At 40.4% G+C, this 19119-nt stretch overlaps 2 protein-coding genes across 2 annotated transcripts; both read left to right on the top strand.

The window, feature by feature from the left end:
• The first annotated feature begins 436 nt into the window (after window positions 1-436).
• LOC102069814 (interstitial collagenase-like) lies at window positions 437-6887 on the top strand. The gene is made up of 10 exons (XM_005482585.3): window positions 437-617; window positions 766-1010; window positions 1463-1611; window positions 1706-1837; window positions 2694-2855; window positions 3270-3489; window positions 4622-4755; window positions 5306-5465; window positions 6310-6413; window positions 6605-6887. The coding sequence occupies exons 1-10, from the start codon at window positions 513-515 to the stop codon at window positions 6703-6705; spliced, it is 1512 nt and encodes a 503-aa protein (XP_005482642.2). The 5' UTR covers window positions 437-512; the 3' UTR covers window positions 6706-6887.
• A 5487-nt stretch (window positions 6888-12374) lies between these two features.
• Window positions 12375-19119, top strand: LOC102069989 (stromelysin-1-like). The gene is made up of 10 exons (XM_005482586.3): window positions 12375-12482; window positions 13221-13462; window positions 13552-13700; window positions 14020-14145; window positions 14650-14811; window positions 14945-15101; window positions 15888-16021; window positions 16506-16665; window positions 17870-17970; window positions 19019-19119. Exons 1-10 carry the CDS (start codon window positions 12375-12377, stop codon window positions 19117-19119), a joined length of 1440 nt encoding a protein of 479 aa, XP_005482643.2.

The following is a 19119-nucleotide window of genomic DNA, read 5'->3' as shown; positions in this document are numbered from 1 at the left end:
GTTTTTGTATAATTGGCAGTGTCACAAAAATTATCAAGTACAAGATGGGCTAAAGGAAGGGATTTTTTCCTGGCATGCTGAGGTCTTGAATGCAAGGACTTCAAGAAAACTGAAGGCAGTTTCTGGAGGTCCCTTCTCAAGCACTGTGAGGAATTACAGATTATTGACCCCTACAAAGAGCCAGGTCACTTCAGCACCTCCAAAAAGTGGGGTAGTTTTTGTCCAGCCCAATTTAGGAATGAAGAAAAAAACAACATACTGTCCGATAATATGATTGCGAAATCAGGGGGTTTTGGGCAAGGTAAACTGTCATGTGTTTGCTTGCTTCTAAACCCAAATTTGTTTTCTGCGTTTCTGTGGAAAATCAGAGGATGTTATAGGCTGAGTCATGCCATTATTGACTTTAGCAAGCACAGCACTGATATAAATAGTGAAACACTGGTGCGTCTTAGACAGAGGAAAAAGAGATTGAGAGGTCTTCTAGCAAGGGCTGGTAGGACAGGGAGACAAAGATGAAGACAAAGATCCTTCTTTTCCTTGAGTTATTATATTTTACATGCTCCTCTGCTTTTCCAGTGGCTCCAGAAAAGGAAAAAGAAGATATGCAATTTGCCAAGGTAAGGACTATGGACAGAACTGATGAAATAATTTATTGAGAAAATGAACATAGTGGTCTATTAGCAATGTAGAGTATTTTATTACCAGATCTCTGCACTTGAAAAGAAGGTTTTATATTCTAAACTGTTGCTTTCTCTTCCCTGTCAGAAATATCTTGAAAACTTCTATGATTTTAAAGAAGAGAAACACTCTCTGTTTAAAGCAAAGGACCTCAACCACATGGCTGACAAAATACGAGAGATGCAGTCATTCTTTGGGCTAGAGGTGACTGGGGAGCTGAATCAGAAGACGCTGGACATGATGAAGCAGCCTAGATGTGGAATCCCAGACATCCGTTCATACAGCGCCTTCCCACGCAGCCCCACGTGGACCAAAGAAGATGTGACCTATCGGTAACATACATTACGGCACATTTTCCTCCACACCACTGGGAAGCTTTGCGAATGCTAGGCAGGAGTAATGTAAACAGGTTCTTTACTATTTATTTCTGTATTCCTCCATATAAAAGCTCCATTCAGGATGAAAGGGATAGGAATGTGGGAACTATTCAGGCTACCAAACAGCGATGCGAATACCAAAATAGGGTTTTACAGTAGCTAGCTAATAGCCTACTGAATAATATACTCAGTGGGTGGAAAGAATACAGCTGAGTATAAATGTTAGGGCTTCTAAAATGCATAAAATAAAACTCTGAAATCTTTATCTGTTATGTAAGCAAATATTTTGGAAATAAACCATTTGAGACAAGTAAATAGTTGTAGATTAAAATATTTGACCTTGATACCATGTGTCCCAGTCACATATGATCTGCTTGCTTTTAATTCTTTTTACCTTTAATTCACAGGATTCTGAACTACACTCCAGACATGCTGCAAGCTGATGTAGACGAAGCAATTGCAAGAGCCTTCCAGCTCTGGAGCAGTGTAACCCCTCTGAGGTTCACCAGGGTCTATGGAGGTCAAGCAGATATAATGATTTCCTTCGCAGCTGGATGTAAGGAAGCTCTGTTGTCAGGGAATCATAGTACTTGTCACTTTTTCTTAGCAAGATAATGAAAAGCATCCCTTTTTTTCCCCCTTATTTTTAGTTCACGGTGACTTCTATTCCTTTGATGGTCCAGGAGGAACTCTGGCTCATGCCTACGCCCCTGGCAGTGGGATAGGAGGAGATGCCCATTTTGATGAAGACGAAAACTGGACCAAATTTATGACCTATGGTGGTAGGCAAATTTAAATATTGTGTTGACTTGTATTTTATTAGAAAGTGTTGTCTTGAAGATACTGTAAAGTCACATATTCCATGGCAGTAGTTCCAGTATTTACTGAGATGTAAAATGTCAACAAAATTTAGTAAAACAGTTCTGCATATTTTGATCCAAGATGCAGTCACAACAGTCCCTTGAAATTAATGCAGACTGCAGTTACAGCTCCAGTGGAGGAAATTAAGTTAGCATTGATTAGCAATGTTGGGTAATTGTGACTTCAAAAGACAGGGAATTTTCACCCTCAGATAATGAACTTAAAAGTAACAACATAACCTTTCACATTTGTTTGTTTGCTTCGGTTTAGTTTTTTTTCTGATTTGAAGTCATTCTCATCTTTAACTTCTAGAAAGGAAAAAACATCTTGAATTTATTGGTGAATAAAATTAAATATAGCAGGGAATTATTCTGGTTTCCAGCAATGTCCAGGGATTATGGTGCACATTACTGGTTTTGTGAAGTAGTTACCAGGCAAATGCCATGTCATTTACTATTCCCAAAATCTGATCAGATGACTAAAACCTTCTCAACTGCTTTTCAATTGTTATTAACAGTAAAGAAACCTTGATTCTTTGTTGGAAAATTTCTGCAATATGGGCAAAAACTGTTCCCAGAGTGGTTTTCCAGTGAGAAATCAATGTCTATGATTCAAAACTCATTTCTTCTCCAGGAGGCCAGAGAGCTCTTACTTGGACCTAGTTAGATTTTCCCATTTTTTTAGGACTGTGAATGATATACCTTACATGAGAGAATAGTGCCTGTATCCTGCTGTCAAGCAAAAAATTTATTTTGTGTTTGTGTGGATCTTTTGCAGGATACAACTTATTTCTTGTTGCTGCTCATGAGCTGGGCCACTCACTAGGTCTCAGTCATTCCAACGTTTTTGGTGCTTTGATGTATCCTGTATATATGGCCACAGATACGAGGAACTACCAACTTCATCAGGATGACATTGATGGCATTCAAGCCCTCTATGGTAAGCAAGAAGCATCATTTTCTGGTGAATGATGGATAACAATTTATAACTAATTTTACCCAGCAGATAAAATGTACTGAACTTCCCATTACAAAAAAAATATTGAGGTTTTATTTCCTGTTATTATTTTGGGGCAAATCTCTTGGGGTTTTTGTGGCTAACAGTCTACACTGCAAAATGGAAACTGTAGACTGTATTTATTCCAATTAGTCAAAAGGTCCAAGAGCCTTTCCCCAGGGATACCAGAGGAACTGCCCACATATGTAGCATGAAACCCTCTTATCTTCCACAGAAGGGTGGTTTTGTATGTGCACAGCTGCATATACCCTTGGCTTCACAAGGTACTGCCTGAAATGCTGTGACATGAACTGCTCTGATCCACCTTCCAATTCCACTCTTATTTATTTTCCAAAGGACCCCCCAAGGAATCTCCTGCACTTCCTACAGAAGCTTTTCCCCCACGAGAACCAACTGAAATGGTCCCTGCAGAAGCAACAACTCCAGTGTCTCCCAGGGAAGAACCAACAGAAATGACACCCTCCAAGCCACCCCAAAGACCAGACGACTGTGACCCTCATCTGACTTTTGACGCTGTCACGACTCTTCGTGGGGAAACACTGTTCTTCAAAGATGGGTGAGTGTTTTTATTTCCAGCAACATCTTTTTGTGAAACTCACAAAGGCAAAGCACAAAGTTCAGTTCAAGGAATTTATTCTCCCTTGATTATAAAGGAAAATTTTTTTTCTGTAAGTGTTAAGGCAACTTTGAAAAATTTTGCTAGCCCACCTGTGCTGGGTGAGTAACATGGTTTAGTAATGAGTACAATGCTTTAATTCATCATACATCACTGTCAATGCCCATTAAAATTGTGCAAGGCTGAATAATTCCAGTGTCACTCCTCAGCCTGTAAAGCAGCTGCTTTACATGCAGCACTGTCTTCATCACACCATCCTGTGTGTGGGCCAGGGAGCTGTGGAAAACGTCTCTGGTGATTTTTAGTGTCACTCTGACCTAGGATTCTGCACTAGACCAGCGTTGTCTACAGAGAGTCTCTGCTGTTGCAGGGTGGCCTTGTTTTGGGCACACTCTGGCACTCTCTGTAGAGAGTTGCTGGCTGGGCACATCCACCCTGGTGAGAGCAAGCAGCCGGGTCAGGGCTTCACCCCCTTCTTGGCTTAGTAGTTGTGTTTTGATTGAACAAGCTTCCTTTGATGATGTGGGTCTGATTTTCCTTCTAAAACATATGAAGTATTGTAGCTTAATAGTTTTCAAGGAGGAGGGGGAAAGAGCAATTCTTTCTTAACCTGGGTTTTAATGTGTTTCTCAAGAATTTTTATTTAACCTTTGCAACCAAATTGAAATGAGCTGTGCCTACCTACATGGGTCATGATGAAGAGAAAGCTGCAACTGTCAGCACTGCCACAGATATCCTAAGGTGTCCTGGACAAACCATTATGGTTCAAATGCAGAAGTCCACAGGGCCACCAGCTGTAGGTGATCCTGGTTGAGCCAGGAGTTGGACAAGATGAGCTTCATAGGTCCCTTCCAACCTCAACTATTCTGTGACCTCAGACCAGCCTGCAGCAAAGGGCACAGGTCTGTGAGGGAGCAGAGTGAAGGGCTCATCCCAAAAGGGGTGGTATCTCTGCCTCACAGGGAACACTGGTTCCAGCACCCAGACAGCAGGATTTCAAGTAGGTTTATGGGCCCTTGATCTCCTAATGAGATGACAGACAATGAAGCACTGCTGGTTTTGTTTCTAACAGCTTTGTCTGGCGCAAAAGTCCATATTTCTCAGAAATTGAGCATGACACCATCTTCTCCTTCTGGCCATCACTGATAGCTGGCTTTGATGCTGCGTATGAGGTTGACAAGAAGGATCGAGTGCTATTTTTCAAAGGTACTTCTCATACATTTTCATCATTTTTTAATGCATATGTGAAGCTATGGCAATACTACTAAATGTTATTTAATCATAATGGAAGGTATATTATGCTAATATTCATATTAACTCTAATACTAGTGCTACAACTAATAGAGGATATTCTTAATATTTAAATCCATTTAAATTTTGCAAATTATGTTACTGTCAGTAACTAATGCTGCTTCACAATGGTCCTACATAGACTTCCTTTGGTCAGTGACAGCAAAGACCATACCTGAGACAAAATTAATTCCTACATTACATTATCTAAATACATTTTTAAAGATGAAACACACCTAAAATATAGACTTTTAATTATTGAGTATATAATACTCTTAATGACTATAAAAAATAGAAAATCCATCAGCTGTGAGATATTCAGACTTCTGTGCATCCTAAGGGGGTAATGTTCTCAGCTGGACATCTGTGCAGTTTTTGGCATTTACTACACAGTAAGCTCTGAGGCTTTGGCAGAAAGGAGATCAGACTCCTCAAGAATCCTTACAACTTTTCTGTTTTCCTGTAGATGGCCAGTACTGGGCTGTCAGTGGCTACAGAATAGAGCCAGGGTTCCCCAAGCCCATCCAGAACCTGGGCTTCCCCAGCAGTGTCAGGAAAATTGATGCAGCTGTTCACGACCAAAGTACCAAGAGAACCTATTTCTTTGTTGGCAACAAGTACTGGAGGTAAGATTCTTCTCTCTTCTGTACAAGAGATAATCAAAACAGCTTTTTTAATCAAGTGATGTGAGTATTTGTACAGGATGTTCATGTCCTCTTTTTGGCAGCCTTCTCAGCTGCTTAAAGCTGAAACTCAAATGCTCAGGTCTTTTTATTAAACAACATCTGTTACACCTGAGTGTTCACTTACTCTTATCAGGCTGTGATTAAGGGGCAGATGAGTTTTGTTTATTCATTAAGAAGTAGTGTGAGCTAGTATAAAAATACAATGTATTATAATTAGTATAAAAATATAAATCAAGTGGACTTTGTCATCATGTCAGGCATTCATTTAGTAATTACCAAGAAGCAGAAGTGCTCTGTGAAGTTTATAAATGACAAACCAACAAAGTTATAGGGGACTAAAATATATACTTCCTAAGAAATAATTCAGCTAAGCAGCAATCTTATCCTAATAATTAGTCTGTAATACTATCTTGAAAGAGTGTTATCACATCTGAAGTTTACATTTCTCTTATGGGGTGACTTCACAGATTGTGTGCTGTAAAATTAAAGAATTCTGTTTGATTAATTATTTAAGATTACTACTCAGTATAAGCCCCATTCATTCTTATTGTCAATCTCAGGGAATGAAAGTAAATGTACTAATCTGATATTCTGAAAAAAGACTTACCTAGGGTACTAAAGATGTAAATATTCACACAGCCAGGATTTATACAGCTCTATGAGGTCACAGATTGCAGGTGCTGGATTTTCATCTGAGAGTAGGCATATTTTGTAAAAATCCATCCGGTTTCAACTTTGAATGTCACATGCTTATTTTCTATTTCCATGCAATTTCTTTATTTAGTTTCAATGAAAATAATCAATCAATGGAAAGAGGCTATCCAAGAAAAATAGCTGCTGACTTCCAAGGGATCGGCCATCCAATTGATGCTGCCCTTCAGAAAAATGGTAAATAAATTAAAATGTAATTTTAGAAACCCCAAAGACCACCTGCCAAAGGCAAAAAAAAATACATTTCAATATATATATTAAATTTTTGGTTTGATTTTTTAAGTCACCCAAGGAAATAGTGAGCATGTAACAATAGGCATATAAGATTGAACTGTTAATTTTTCCATGTTTTTTCCTTCCAATTCTAGGATATTTCTACTTTTTCCATGGATCAAACCAGTATGAGGTTGACATCAAGAGGAAGAAACTCATCCGTATAATGAAAAGCAACAGCTGGTTTAATTGCTAGAAATATTAAGTGTTGGTACAGGAATACATTTGTACCAGAAAGAGCCTTTCATGTTTCTTGATTTTAAACAGTGTTATTCACCTGTTCCTGTGCACCTGAGTCTAAAATGATGGCCTTTGGCAATTCTAATTTAAAACCTTTAAAATGTAAAACCTAATGTACAGTTTAATTTATTTTGGTTCTCCATCTATTTATTAATCAAGTTGTTTTTGAGAAATAAAGTATTTTGCTTGAGTTCAGCAGTTCTTGTGCTCTGATTCAGTCCACTGGAGACAAGGCATCTGCTGCAGCCACACACAAGCTGAGTGGTGCCGGGTTCCATCAGCATTTTCAGCAGGGCTCAGCGCCTGTGAGGGGAAAGTTAAAGAGAAGTGGAGGGGCAGTTCTGGCGGGCAATTAGAAATTGCCCATGTGACAAAGGAGGGAAACAAGGTGCTCAGGAACAATGTGGGGGAGGCATAAAAGGTAAGAGGAGATCCTACACAAGAGTGTGTGAAGGGAGAGACTGGAGTCTATGGCATGCCATGACTCCTGGCACAGGGACAGAGGCAGGGGTGGGGACAGGTAGATGGGAACGTGGCAGTGGCTGAGGGGACCAGTGCCACTGAGGGTGGTTTTAATGGGGAGTCATTGGTACAGCAGGACATGAGCAACCAGAGTGAAGTATAAGTGTTCGGTTTGGGGATGGAAGAAGCATGCAGGCAGGGCGGGAAGGGATGGAGATATGATCACAGGGTTGCAGGGAGTCAATGGATTAGCTCTCCTGAGCTGTAACCATGTGCCATGGAAATGGAGTCAGGGCTGGCAGTCCAACTCACAATGCTTGACAACAAACCAGAAATAAGAACCATTTTCCTGCTAGAGCACACAAGCCAAAATAATAAGAAAAAAACCTAAGGATTTTTATGTAACTACCACTGATAAATCCTCCAGAGGATGAGTGGTGACACACACCTGCTTCCTCCTTGTTTGGGTCCTGCTCACAGGGCAATAGCTCAGTGATTTTAAACACCCCTTGGGCTTTAAGAGAGTTTGGCTGTGGTACATCCTCTCTTTGGAGGGATTTGATCCCACCTCTTACAAAAACTGATGCGATGATGCGATTGTGCAAGGAAGTCAACTGGCTGTTAATCTTTCTCTAACAGAATTGGCAAAGGCAAAAAGAGAGGCTGGGAATGGCTGACAAGGACAGTATTCCAATTGCCACAGCTCACACCTCATTAGGCAGAGGTAAAATTTGCTCCTGGTCTTCTGCACAGGGCAGCTGCCTGAGACATCTGATCAAAGACTTACTACCACCTATCCCCTCATCCATGTGGGCCAGAGGAAGCCATGTGTGTCCCAGTGCACCCACAGGCCCACAGTGCTCACAGACACGATAAAGCAAAGGCAGCAGAGATGAAGCTAGGTTGGAGGGGCCTTTGAGCAACCTGGTCTAGTGGAAGGTGTCTCAGCCTCTCACAGGAGGGCTGGAACAAGATTTTCCTTAAAGTCCTTCCTCCCCCCAAAGTTCTTCAATTTTATGATCTTGGAATATCTCATCTCTGGCATGCTCTCCTCATGCATGTTTTGTGCCATGCTAGATATGCTCAAAGTACCTCTAAAGGGTTTAAAACCAACCTATGTTACAAATCAGAGCATGTCTTAAAAGTTGCTTTTAACAACTTTTAACAACAGTCCCTACTGTTGTGTCAAGTAGGGACACAAGAGCTCAGCATTGCCCCAAGGGCAGTGGATCACCATGGCAGAGTCATGGACTGAAAAGTGGCTGAGCTCACCTGGCAGCAGTCCAGGCAGGGCAGAGACACAGGAAAACTGGTGCTGCCCCAACATCTCCCAGTTCTTTCTCAACAGCTCTTTCCCTGTACATAGCCTATCCTGAACAAACTTCAGTCCAAGGACTTCAGATGCCTCCAGGCTTAGGCAGGGTGTTTGCGAGTATAGCATAACTAATGGGGTTAATTTCCTTTGTTTTTAAAAATGCCTACATACTTTGATATCGTAAATAGATGCTTTCTTGTATGTGAAGGCTACCTTCAGAAATCAGGCCTTTAGGCTCTGGTTGCTGTCTGAGACTTGAAAGTGGTTAGGGAGGAACCAAAAGAATATTTCAGCAACAGCAAAGCAGATCACTGTTGGTGTTTTTACTGACTCACATTAGATTAAAATATTTATCCTGCATAAGGTTAGTAATAAGTTTTAGTTATGACATCCAGGAAACAGCAAAATTAAAACACTCCCTCCACCTTTGAGTATTAAGTACCTTTAACTCACAATATCTGAAAAATGAGTGATATTTACTTAGCTGTGAAGAAAAATGTAGCCTGGAGCAGAAACAGATGACAACATGCCATGGATTTCACGTAGACAAGGGGACTAATCATGGAATTTCTGTCTGTATTTTTGCTTTGTTAATGTCTTAAAATTTGAAATGAAACAGCACTACTTTCAGTTTGGGAAAAGCAATGAAATTCCTGGTAAATGGAAGATGTAGCTCAGATGATGTTGGAAACATCGGAAGCAGGAAGCTGGAGCTGTCTGTCCTCAGTGAACAAGAGAACATTTCTTGTAACCATGATTTTGGTATAAGTCATAAATTATTGCTGGAATTAAAGGCCTCTTAGGTGCTGGCAGGGGAATTTTATCCACAAACGTAATTTCAAGTACTTGTCCTGTATGAATAGGAACTTTCCTTGAAATCCAAGGGCAGGCCCGCAAATTAGAGTCACAAAATATAACCTGTTACATCTAAAATTCTTGATTGCAGCAACAGTTGAGCTAGACCAAACCACTTGCACATGAAATCTCAAAATTTCCTTAATGACTTCACTGACAAAGCAAGGGTGACCCATGTGCAAGTTGACTGGAACTGGAACACTGAATGCTGCCAGGGAATCAGCATTGCCATGCTGGAGACCCACAGCTGTTATATAAAAGCCAGAAGTAGGTCACACTTTGTCAGCAGTAAGATGTTTTTGAGGCTAGGTTTGTGCTGCCAGGTCTGAGGGTTTGCAGCACAGCCAGGAAGGCGGTGCCAGAGGCACTGAGTTAAGCAATGCTGGTGGCAGGCAGGCTGAAGTTGCAGTTTTACAGCTCAGAAGTTTCCCCTGCACAGACCTGCTCTCCCAGGGTTTGGCCAGGAGTCCTGCACTGCTATCAGAGCTCGGACTGGCCAGGACACTGAGGGCACATAAGGCACCAGAGAGGAGCCATTTCAAGCTCCGAGTAATTAAGCCCTTGGCTTTGCACAACAAGCCAACTTAGTTTCATCCTGTTGATGCTCTGTGAGATGCTCTTTTCCCTGTACCACTTTATTCATTAGTTTTAAAATATATAAACTGTGAATTAGCAGTAACTTTTTTGTCAAGGCTATTAATAATAATAACAATAAACATATTGTGTTACCTGTTATATGTCTTGTGTTATATGTCTTATGGTGGGACTATGGGAATGCATCCAAGGCAGAAGATTAAGTCCTGAAGAGGAAGGGAAATCCTAGGAGCTTACCCAGACAAATTTACAGGTTGTAAAAAGGACAGCACAGTAATTTTCACACTGACTTCTTTAAACTGAAACTAGAGGTTGGCATTACATAGTGTGCTACTTTTAGGTAAAGCCACCTCAAAGTGACAAACATCAAAGAAGGTCTTTATGATTACGGAATTTTCTTTATGTAGAATATTCTAGGTGATTGATCTCTTGACACAAATGGGGAATAGTATCCAAAAAAGTGAGAAAGAGGCTGACAGAGTAGCACAAGTATGTACTTGAGAAAGCTGATAATAAGAAAACTACGTAAATGTCTTTAATACCTTTAATGACTAAAGCATTCCTAGACAGTTTTGATGCCTTTTAGTAGCCCTCTCATTAGAGAGCAAGATGAGTGATGAAAATTTAATTCCTACAGGCTGGAAAGTTACTTCTTCCTTCTAGTGCACATGGAGACAGTGAGGGAGGAGAAAAAAGAGTTGGAAGGATGTAGGGGACTGTAAGTTCCAGAAGCTATTTCTGCAGAGTGCTACTGTCAGTATGTAAGCTGCACAGGAAAACTCTGCACCAAGTTTTGGATTCATCTCACCCACTCTGGTACACCTCACATAACTCTGTGAATGCTGTCATTACCAGAAGCTCCCTCAGGAGATTGCTTCACCTTGGCTCAGCTGGTTCATTTCTGGGTCATTCCCTGAGCCTGTCCATCTCCTCCCAGGACTATGGAGGGGTTCTCTCCCTAATGGAAATGCCTCAGGTAGATGTCTGCTTCTAGGGTAGGAATTCAGTCCTCAGTGACCAGATAACCCTTGTGGAGTCCCACCAGCCTTGCCTTGCTGGTTCAGCTGCCCAGACCCAGCAATCCCTCATGTCCTGCCTTTGGATGGCCACAGGCATACAGTGCTCTGGGGATCCTTCTGGTACCAACACAGTGTTCTTCAGCAGGAAATAATTTCACCAAATACCTTGAGTATACAATATATTTATAAACTCTCCTTTCACAAATCTATTATCCTGGAAGCTCTGTGGAAGGGGGTTTATCTCTCTGCACATTCAAAGTCTCACCTGCTCCTCAGCGCTGCAGGCTTACCTGAAATCCTGTGTCAACCCCACACAGAAGCCTCAGATATGTGAGCTGTCTTCAATGGCAGTGAACATCTCTCTTCAGGACTCCCATCCCCACTGGTTTGTCCTCGTTTGTGCATGGAGGGTGTGATTGGGCATGGAGGAAAAGTGGACCCAATCTAGACTAGGCCTGCTGTGGAGTCTCAGCAGTTCCTACACCAATGGCAGAAATGGAGAACAGAGGAACCTCTCTCTGACAAGGACAACCATCAAAGAGTTTGATCCAGAAAACCTCAGTGGTTTTTAAAACCTTATAGTAAGTATCAAAGAAGGAGAATGTGAAATAAAGTCTTTGGGCAATTCTCTGAGAACACTGGAAAAACTGCTGAACAAATGTAGCATGAAAACATCTTGGCTCAATTTTTATAATTTTTATATGCTGAGAAAAGTGCTTTCATTTATTTGTGTTAATTTCGCATTTTCCTGCAGAAAAAAAGATCATTTAATCCAAGTGCAAACTGTTTTTAAAAAACTGCATAAACAAAACATTGCTTCATCAAGCAAGGAGTTATAGTACTGACAGGACTCTGCCAAAGGGAAAGACGGTGGCACTGTAACAGCCTCCAAAAAAAAAAAGTTATAAAATCTCCTGGGAAAAAAAAAACAACCTAGAAGACTGATTTTCTGTTTCAGTTTACAGTCATGTAACATTCTGTGATCATTTTTCCCCTTAGGCACTTTAACAACGCTTCTGAAATCAATATTATCTTTGAATAGAAAGCATTAAAGAGATATGCTTCAAGTTTTGGAGAGTAAGGCTACATTTTAACAATTAAAAGGTTAATAAATTCATTTAAAATAATTACATGTCTATTATCTTCTCATTAATCATGATTTCCATGTTGCAAAACCTGCACAAGGGTGGAACCGGATGAAAGACAGCACTGATCTGTTTTATGGTAAAACTGTTGTTTTGCATGTTCTGTTGCTAACTAGACATTGTGAGAATCAATGAGTCAGGGATTGGAAAGCTTTATAAAGTGAAAATATACTATATAAAGGTGAAGTTGGTGTGTGGCAGACTACAAAAGAGACTTCCATAAAGACTAGTGGAAATGACAGTGGGAAATCTCCCATTTCTCCTATTATTATGTGCAGCACTTTCTGGTGCTTTTCCTGCAAGTACAAGGCAGACAAAGGAAGAAGGCACGCAGCTCATCCAGGTGAGGAACGTAGAGCTCTTGGGAGATCTTTAGCTACTGTTGAGCATCCACAGCAGTCTGTGCAACTAGTATAGTGCAGCCAAACAGCAAGTAGAATAAACTGATTGAATATTTATAAGAATAGGCATGTGATGAGAAAGGCTACTTTAGCACCATCTTATTTTACTTTTCTTTAGAGACTGATTAAATTTGATGATGCATCCACTCTGTGTTAATTTTACAAATAATTAAACTTCTGCATCAGTATAGGGTTGGTTTGTAGCTTGGGTGGAAATGTGGTTATTTATTTGACTTGTGATATTATGAAACATAACTCCTCATGAAGTAAGTATAGTATATTTTTCTGAAATATTACTGTCTAAAATGCGGGGAAACAGGATACAACCACTGAAATTTTATGTTCAGTAATGTATTTCAAATTACTTCTTCTAAAGGACTCTAGGTAATCTTGGGGGGCAGGGTAAGTGGAGGGCACATTATCAGAAAATAATCTATTAAAAAAATGCTAATTTTATATGCTTTTTAATAACTGAAAAATATTTATAATGATAATACCATAGAAAAAGCCAGCCTTAAGAGAAAAATATTCATGCAGGCTTTAACTATTATCCATGCTGCCATAGAACAGAAAGAAAAGTAGCAAAGGCTACTGACTGGTGTTAGTTTTATATCTTATAAGCTTTAACACAAACATCATTGATTATTCTAAGCTTTGGGTTTGGTTTTTTTTTTCATTAGAAGTATCTGGAAAATTACTATGGCTTTAAGAAAGATGGAGACCCTTTTGTTTGGAAAAGCAATAATGCAATGACCCAAAAACTAAAAGAAATGCAGGCATTCTTTGGGCTGGAGGTGACAGGGAAACTGGATTCTGGCACTATGGACTTGATACAGAAACGCCGCTGTGGATTCCCTGATGTAGCTGGGTTCTCCACCTTTGCAGGAGAGCCAAAATGGACAAAACATGTCCTGACATACAGGTAATCACAATGGAATTCTTCATGTCAAGGCAGTGTGAAGCCCAGGGTGAGTGGCAGCAGCACAACTTGTTCTCTCCTGTGTTTTAAAGGATAGTAAACTACACACCGGACCTGCGTCCAGCAGATGTCAAAGCAGCCATCAGGAAAGCGTTTCATGTCTGGAGCAGTGTGACCCCGCTGAGATTCATCCAGAAGGACAGTGGTGATGCAGACATAATGATCTCCTTTGCAGCCAGAGGTAAACCTCTATGTAACCATTATGAGTTTTTGCCAAGTCACTGCCTATGTGGAGCAGTTGACTTGGAATGATTTCTCCCGTACACAGCACTGAGGAGATCAATGTCCAGTTGAACAAGCAGACAGGAAAATACAGTTCTTGCTCAAGGTGCTATGGTTACAGGTCTTGACAGACTTTGGGGGAGAGCACAGAGGCAGATGAAGAGAAAGGGGAAGAAGATGTAGGGACCTGCCAGTAGTTCAGGGGATCTATACCTGCTGTGTGCTGCTCAGTGTGTGCATGAACCCCCAGTCAGCTGTGTTTGGGATTTGCTCCTCAGATCACAATGATTTCATCCCCTTTGATGGCCCAGGAGGCTCCCTAGCCCATGCCTATGCACCTGGCAAGGACTTTGGTGGAGATGCTCACTTCGATGAGGATGAAACGTGGACCAAAAGCACAGAGGGTAGGTAATTAAGTTCTCCAAGACCTTCCTGAAGCAAGTTGCACATGGAATCAAGGCTGCAGTGTCTGTCTCCTCTCTTCCTTAAGTGTTTAAATTGCCACTGATTTGAAGGAGCATATGATTTGCATAGTTCTAAAAAGCCTCTGAGTCTCTGCTTTAAGTTAAGGCCCCAGCTCAGCTTCTGCCATGCACAGGGGGAGATTTATTTGTAAGGTGGCCCCACTTCTTCCCATTCCTCAAACCTCTTCCTGCAGTTACCTCCCTTGCACTGGCCCAGGGTCCTTCTTCTACACTGAATTCTGCAGGATCTACAGGCAATTTCCTTGTATTCCCCTATAATGATACCATTGTTTTTACCTCTGACCATAATTTCATCTCCAACCAAATTTCCCACAAGAATTTCATTTGATTGGACAAGCAGTTCTGAAAGCTTCTGACCTACCTTATGCCCTTCATGTTATTCAGGACAGCTCTCCTCTCATGTGTTTTGTTTGATGTTTTCAGGCACAAACCTGTTTTATGTTGCTGCCCATGAGTTTGGCCATTCACTGGGACTTTCCCATTCCAAAGACCCCAATGCTCTGATGTATCCAGTTTACAGGAAATTTGACCCTTCAGTACTCCTTCTTCATCAGGATGATATTACTGGCATACAGTACCTCTATGGTAATTCAGAATTTTTCATCAACTACTGCTTGCAATTTCAAAGACTTCAGATACTTTTCAGTGACAGTTTTGTATAGTGGATATACCTCAATGAGTTCACACTATAATTTCTTCCATAAACTGCTTCTTTTAGGATCATCTCCCAATACAAACAATGATCAAACAGAATCTACTGAGATAAAAGACCCAACTGAGTCAAAAGATCCTGCACTGCCAAACAGCTGCAGCTCCAATTTGACATTTGATGCTGTCACCACTTTCCGTGGAGAAATAATGTTCTTTAAAGACAAGTAAGTCAGCTTCTGAAAGTAAAATACCTGAGTGTCTCTTTTTAAATTATGCCCCACAGCACAGAAAAGTAACTTTAATTAGCATATCAACCATTTTAGACAGGAAGACAAGACAAGGAATCAGGAAAAGAGATGGAAAACAAAAACAAAGAGGGTGGCAGAGAAATGAAGAGAGATAAGTATCCAAAGGAGGATGACCTTTGGAACAGGGGGTGCTTTGAATAGGGTGGGGGAAAACCTCCTCTGCAAACACGTGCTGTTTTCACTTCAGGCTGTAAGCAAGCCCCAAGTGTTCAGCATCTGGAGAGCTCAGCTTTGGCAAAACACATCACCAGCTCTGAGACACCTCACAGCCTCTTTGCTCTCCTTGCTTTGAGGGAGCTGAGGGCCTACTAGCCCTGACAAAATACCTGCTTGAAGAGCCCCTGTAACAAGAATTTAGTATACTAATAAAAGGAAAGGAATGGGCTTTTGTTACCAAAGTCTTATTGGGCATCAGCCTTGTGAAACAGGTCTCTCTAAGCTCCACTTCTGCATAAGGGGAAATAAATGTTTTGACAAAACAGTTCATCTGACCTATTTTAGATGTCTGCATCAAGAAGAGAGCGATCCTACTATGGAAATAACTGTCTTTACATTAAGTTACAGGGACTGTAGTGTGACTAACTTGGATACACAGCTGGGTTTACTCAGATAAATACTGTGCTGGTTGCCATGATGTGGCTTCATGCATTAGTGAGTGTGAACATCCAATTTTATTTAAAACCTACTCTATACTTACACAAGGCATATTTGGCGCAAACATCCAGCAGTCAGAACAGCTGATTTTGAGTTGATATCTTCATTCTGGCCACGGCTGCCACCTGGTGTTGATGCTGCATATGAAATTCCTGAAAAAGATGAAATGGTCATTTTTAAAGGTAAAATCTGGTCTTTTTATTTTCCCATGTTGTCTTCCCAAGTAGCCTAGAGAGTTTGCATTTGGGTTCAAAACCACTTAAATTCTTTCTGCAGGATTCTCCAATCTTGAATTTAGTCCAATAAATTGGTGTGTTTCAGTCACAGAAATAATAACATTATTGTCCAAGTTAATGAACATCTGTCTTAATTTTTATTATCCACATTGAAAATTTCCCCTGCCAAAATAATTTTCATTACTTTTCTTCTGGAAAATTTTCTATTGAATTTTAGAATTATACTAGCATTAGTATGAAGAAAGACTGAAATTTCAGTTTTCAAAAAAAATAATGTGGAGAACTATTGCGTGTTTTTTTTACTCTAGAACCATTTTCAATTGTATTGAAATTCAACAATTATTTTCAAGTAACCATCAGCTTTCATGAAAAAGCTTGTGTCATTCTCAGAAGATTCTCACAACATGTTGTTATCAACTTTTGTTAATAGGGAAAGAATTCTGGGTTGTGAGAGGAGATACCATACTTCCTGGATACCCTCAAAAACTCTACACCCTGGGCTTTTCAAAGGATGTTTCCAAAATTGATGCTGCTTTTCATAATGGAATTGAGGGGAAAACATATTACTTCATAGCAGATAAATTTTGGAGGTAATATTTCCTGTGGTGCTTTTCTAAATAGGAGCAAACATAATCACATGTTCAATATCCTGTCATGATTTACGATGCATTAGTCAGACACTTTTGATGATCTCTTTCAGTGTCACAACTGGTTGTGGAAAAATATTTGAAAGGAGGCGGAACAGTGAGTTTAGTTTTCCTTTTAGTTCATTTAGCAGTTTATTTGTTGGTTTGTTTGTTTTCATTTAGCTGTCTTGGTCATTGTACAGCTCCACAAGTCATCTCATGAAAACAGGCAGAAGTTCACTATTCACATATCAAATATGTTTCTGTGGATTAAGAGGAAGAATGTCACCCACTTTCCAGTTACTAACAGATAGTTTCACAGAGTTGCTGATAAATGCCATGTACTGCAAAGAGTTATGTGCTGTGCACGGTTATTATTTTTTTCTTTTCAACCCATCCTGCTGCTCAAGTTTGTCTTACAGGACACAGATTTCTAACAGCCAAAGGAGGTGCTCCTGTAATGGAAGCAGTAAATAATTCAAATTATTTTAGATGAACAACAAAGCTTCTCTTACCTTCCACCACAATGTCGAAACAATTGTATATACAAGGATTGCTCTAGAGAAATATTCAGCCACATGTCTGTACTTCAAGCAGAAATCAGACGTCCACATTTTATGTCAAATTCTCGTGACTTTAAGAGTTTCATCACTAAATCTCCTGTTAAGGAAATTACAGAAGGAAAAAGCTTTCACAAGCCTTCTTATTCCAGCACTGGTAAACTGCATTTCACCAAAAATGTTATAGCTTGCTCTAAGTAACTTAAGCAAATTGACTTAAAATACCTCATAACTTCAGAAAAAGCCCAGATTTTTCCTGATAAACATTTCTTACAGAAATATAATGTGAAAAAAATATTTTTGTAATCTATTATCTATTGCTCCTTAGGCATGGGCTGCTGGAAAAATAAAACACAGATTCATGGTGATGGTTCCAATATTAGGTATTCTTAGGTGGAGTAAAGAGAACCAATACATCCATTGCAAATGATAAATTAATAATTAATTTATGGCAATTGTGTCTCCTTCTACACTACCAAATGACACTGAAAATCTTCAATGAACTTGGTTATCTGTCAATAGGTAGAAGATAATGAGCTGAGAGGAATTAATCATGAGTTGTTTGCAGGTTTTGATGACGCCTGTTTGTTTATAATTTTTTTTTTCAGTTATGATGAAAGAAGTCAGTCTATGGATAGGAAGCCATTACTGATAAGAGATGCCTTTCCAGGAATTAATGGGAAGATTGATGCTGTTTTTCAACATGAAAGTAAGTAACTATTCTTGCTAAAATCTATAAGAAATGCCCAATGTTATAGGGCTGAGACTCCTTGGGCAGAGATAGGTACATCTATGTGCTGTTCAGAACCCACAGGATGACCAACAAGACCCTGAAGCAGTCACAAAACACTCCTATGTTTCCCTTTACCCCCTTCAAAAATGGGGATGGTACACCTTTGGTGGCAGCTGCACATCTGGAAAGGCCAGCTCTAAGGGAGAGATATACCTGTATTCAGATGTGCACATCACACCATGAGATCAACACTCCACACAGTGACATCCCAACACCATAAGATGTGCCTCTCACAGCCTGTCCCTCTGATATAAAACAGTCATAACCAGCTTCTACTGCAGGAGGGTGAGCACTGCTTAGACATGCAATAGCTGGACTAGACTTGAGGATATATTCACACTGCCACGTGTCACAGCTTCCCAGTTGCCTCCTTGCTCCTCATCTGCTGCTCATCCAAACTATGCAAGTTTATTGTTTCATAGCAAATCTTACTTCCTCACCCTCAATGAGTCTCACACGTGGTGCTGAGACACCCAAGAGGGCAGTGTGGATGTGACTAGCCCAGGCTGGACCTCTCTTTCCCTGCATGGCATCTGGCAGCACCCCTCACCAAGTACCTGCTCACACCTTGCTGTGCTCTGTGCCACCCTCTGGTCTGTGCAATGCCTACCCACACGTGGCTAGAAATGCACCCTGCTGAGGGGCTCAGCACAGCTGGAGTGTAACAGCAGATATTTCAAACTAAAGAAAGGCACAGGATACATCCTTTGCAGAGTGACCTTGTGGGGCTCATCAAGTACACAATGCAGCACATGCATGGCTGGTTTGCTGTGGAGCGTGTCCCCATGCTGCTGGGTCATGTGTTGCAGAAGTTACACCTGGGAGTAGATGCTGTTGGCAGCATAATTGTATCCAAAGGTTGCTTTGAGCTCTTTGAGGATGTTGTTAAAGTGTACTAATCTTTATATCTGCAATATCATAATTCATCTGGGTTTGGGTTTTTATTGTTTCTTTTTTTTTCTAGACTCCCTTTATTTCTTCAGTGGAAGAAAGCAATTTGAGTTTGACCTTAATAAGAAGAGAGTTACACGCCTCCTAAAGACAAACTTTTGGTTTCCATGCTAA

The sequence above is a fragment of the Zonotrichia albicollis genome, chromosome 2 (genome assembly GCF_047830755.1).
Source record: "Zonotrichia albicollis isolate bZonAlb1 chromosome 2, bZonAlb1.hap1, whole genome shotgun sequence".
In the NCBI taxonomy this organism is placed as follows: Eukaryota; Metazoa; Chordata; class Aves; order Passeriformes; family Passerellidae; genus Zonotrichia; species Zonotrichia albicollis.
Note: the sequence above shows the minus strand (reverse complement) of the source record. Positions and strands in the feature narration are given on the sequence as shown.

Bases quoted from the DNA above. Each gene is read 5' to 3' on its own strand.
- LOC102069814 (XM_005482585.3), top strand. From the start codon at position 513: ATGAAGACAAAGATCCTTCTTTTCCTTGAGTTATTATATTTTACATGC. The intron at 1,011-1,462 runs GTAACATACATT...TTTAATTCACAG, and splicing joins AAAGAAGATGTGACCTATCG to GATTCTGAACTACACTCCAG. The intron at 4,756-5,305 runs GTACTTCTCATA...GTTTTCCTGTAG, and splicing joins TCGAGTGCTATTTTTCAAAG to ATGGCCAGTACTGGGCTGTC.
- LOC102069989 (XM_005482586.3), top strand. From the start codon at position 12,375: ATGACAGTGGGAAATCTCCCATTTCTCCTATTATTATGTGCAGCACTT. The intron at 12,483-13,220 runs GTGAGGAACGTA...TTTTTTCATTAG, and splicing joins AAGGCACGCAGCTCATCCAG to AAGTATCTGGAAAATTACTA. The intron at 13,701-14,019 runs GTAAACCTCTAT...TTTGCTCCTCAG, and splicing joins GATCTCCTTTGCAGCCAGAG to ATCACAATGATTTCATCCCC.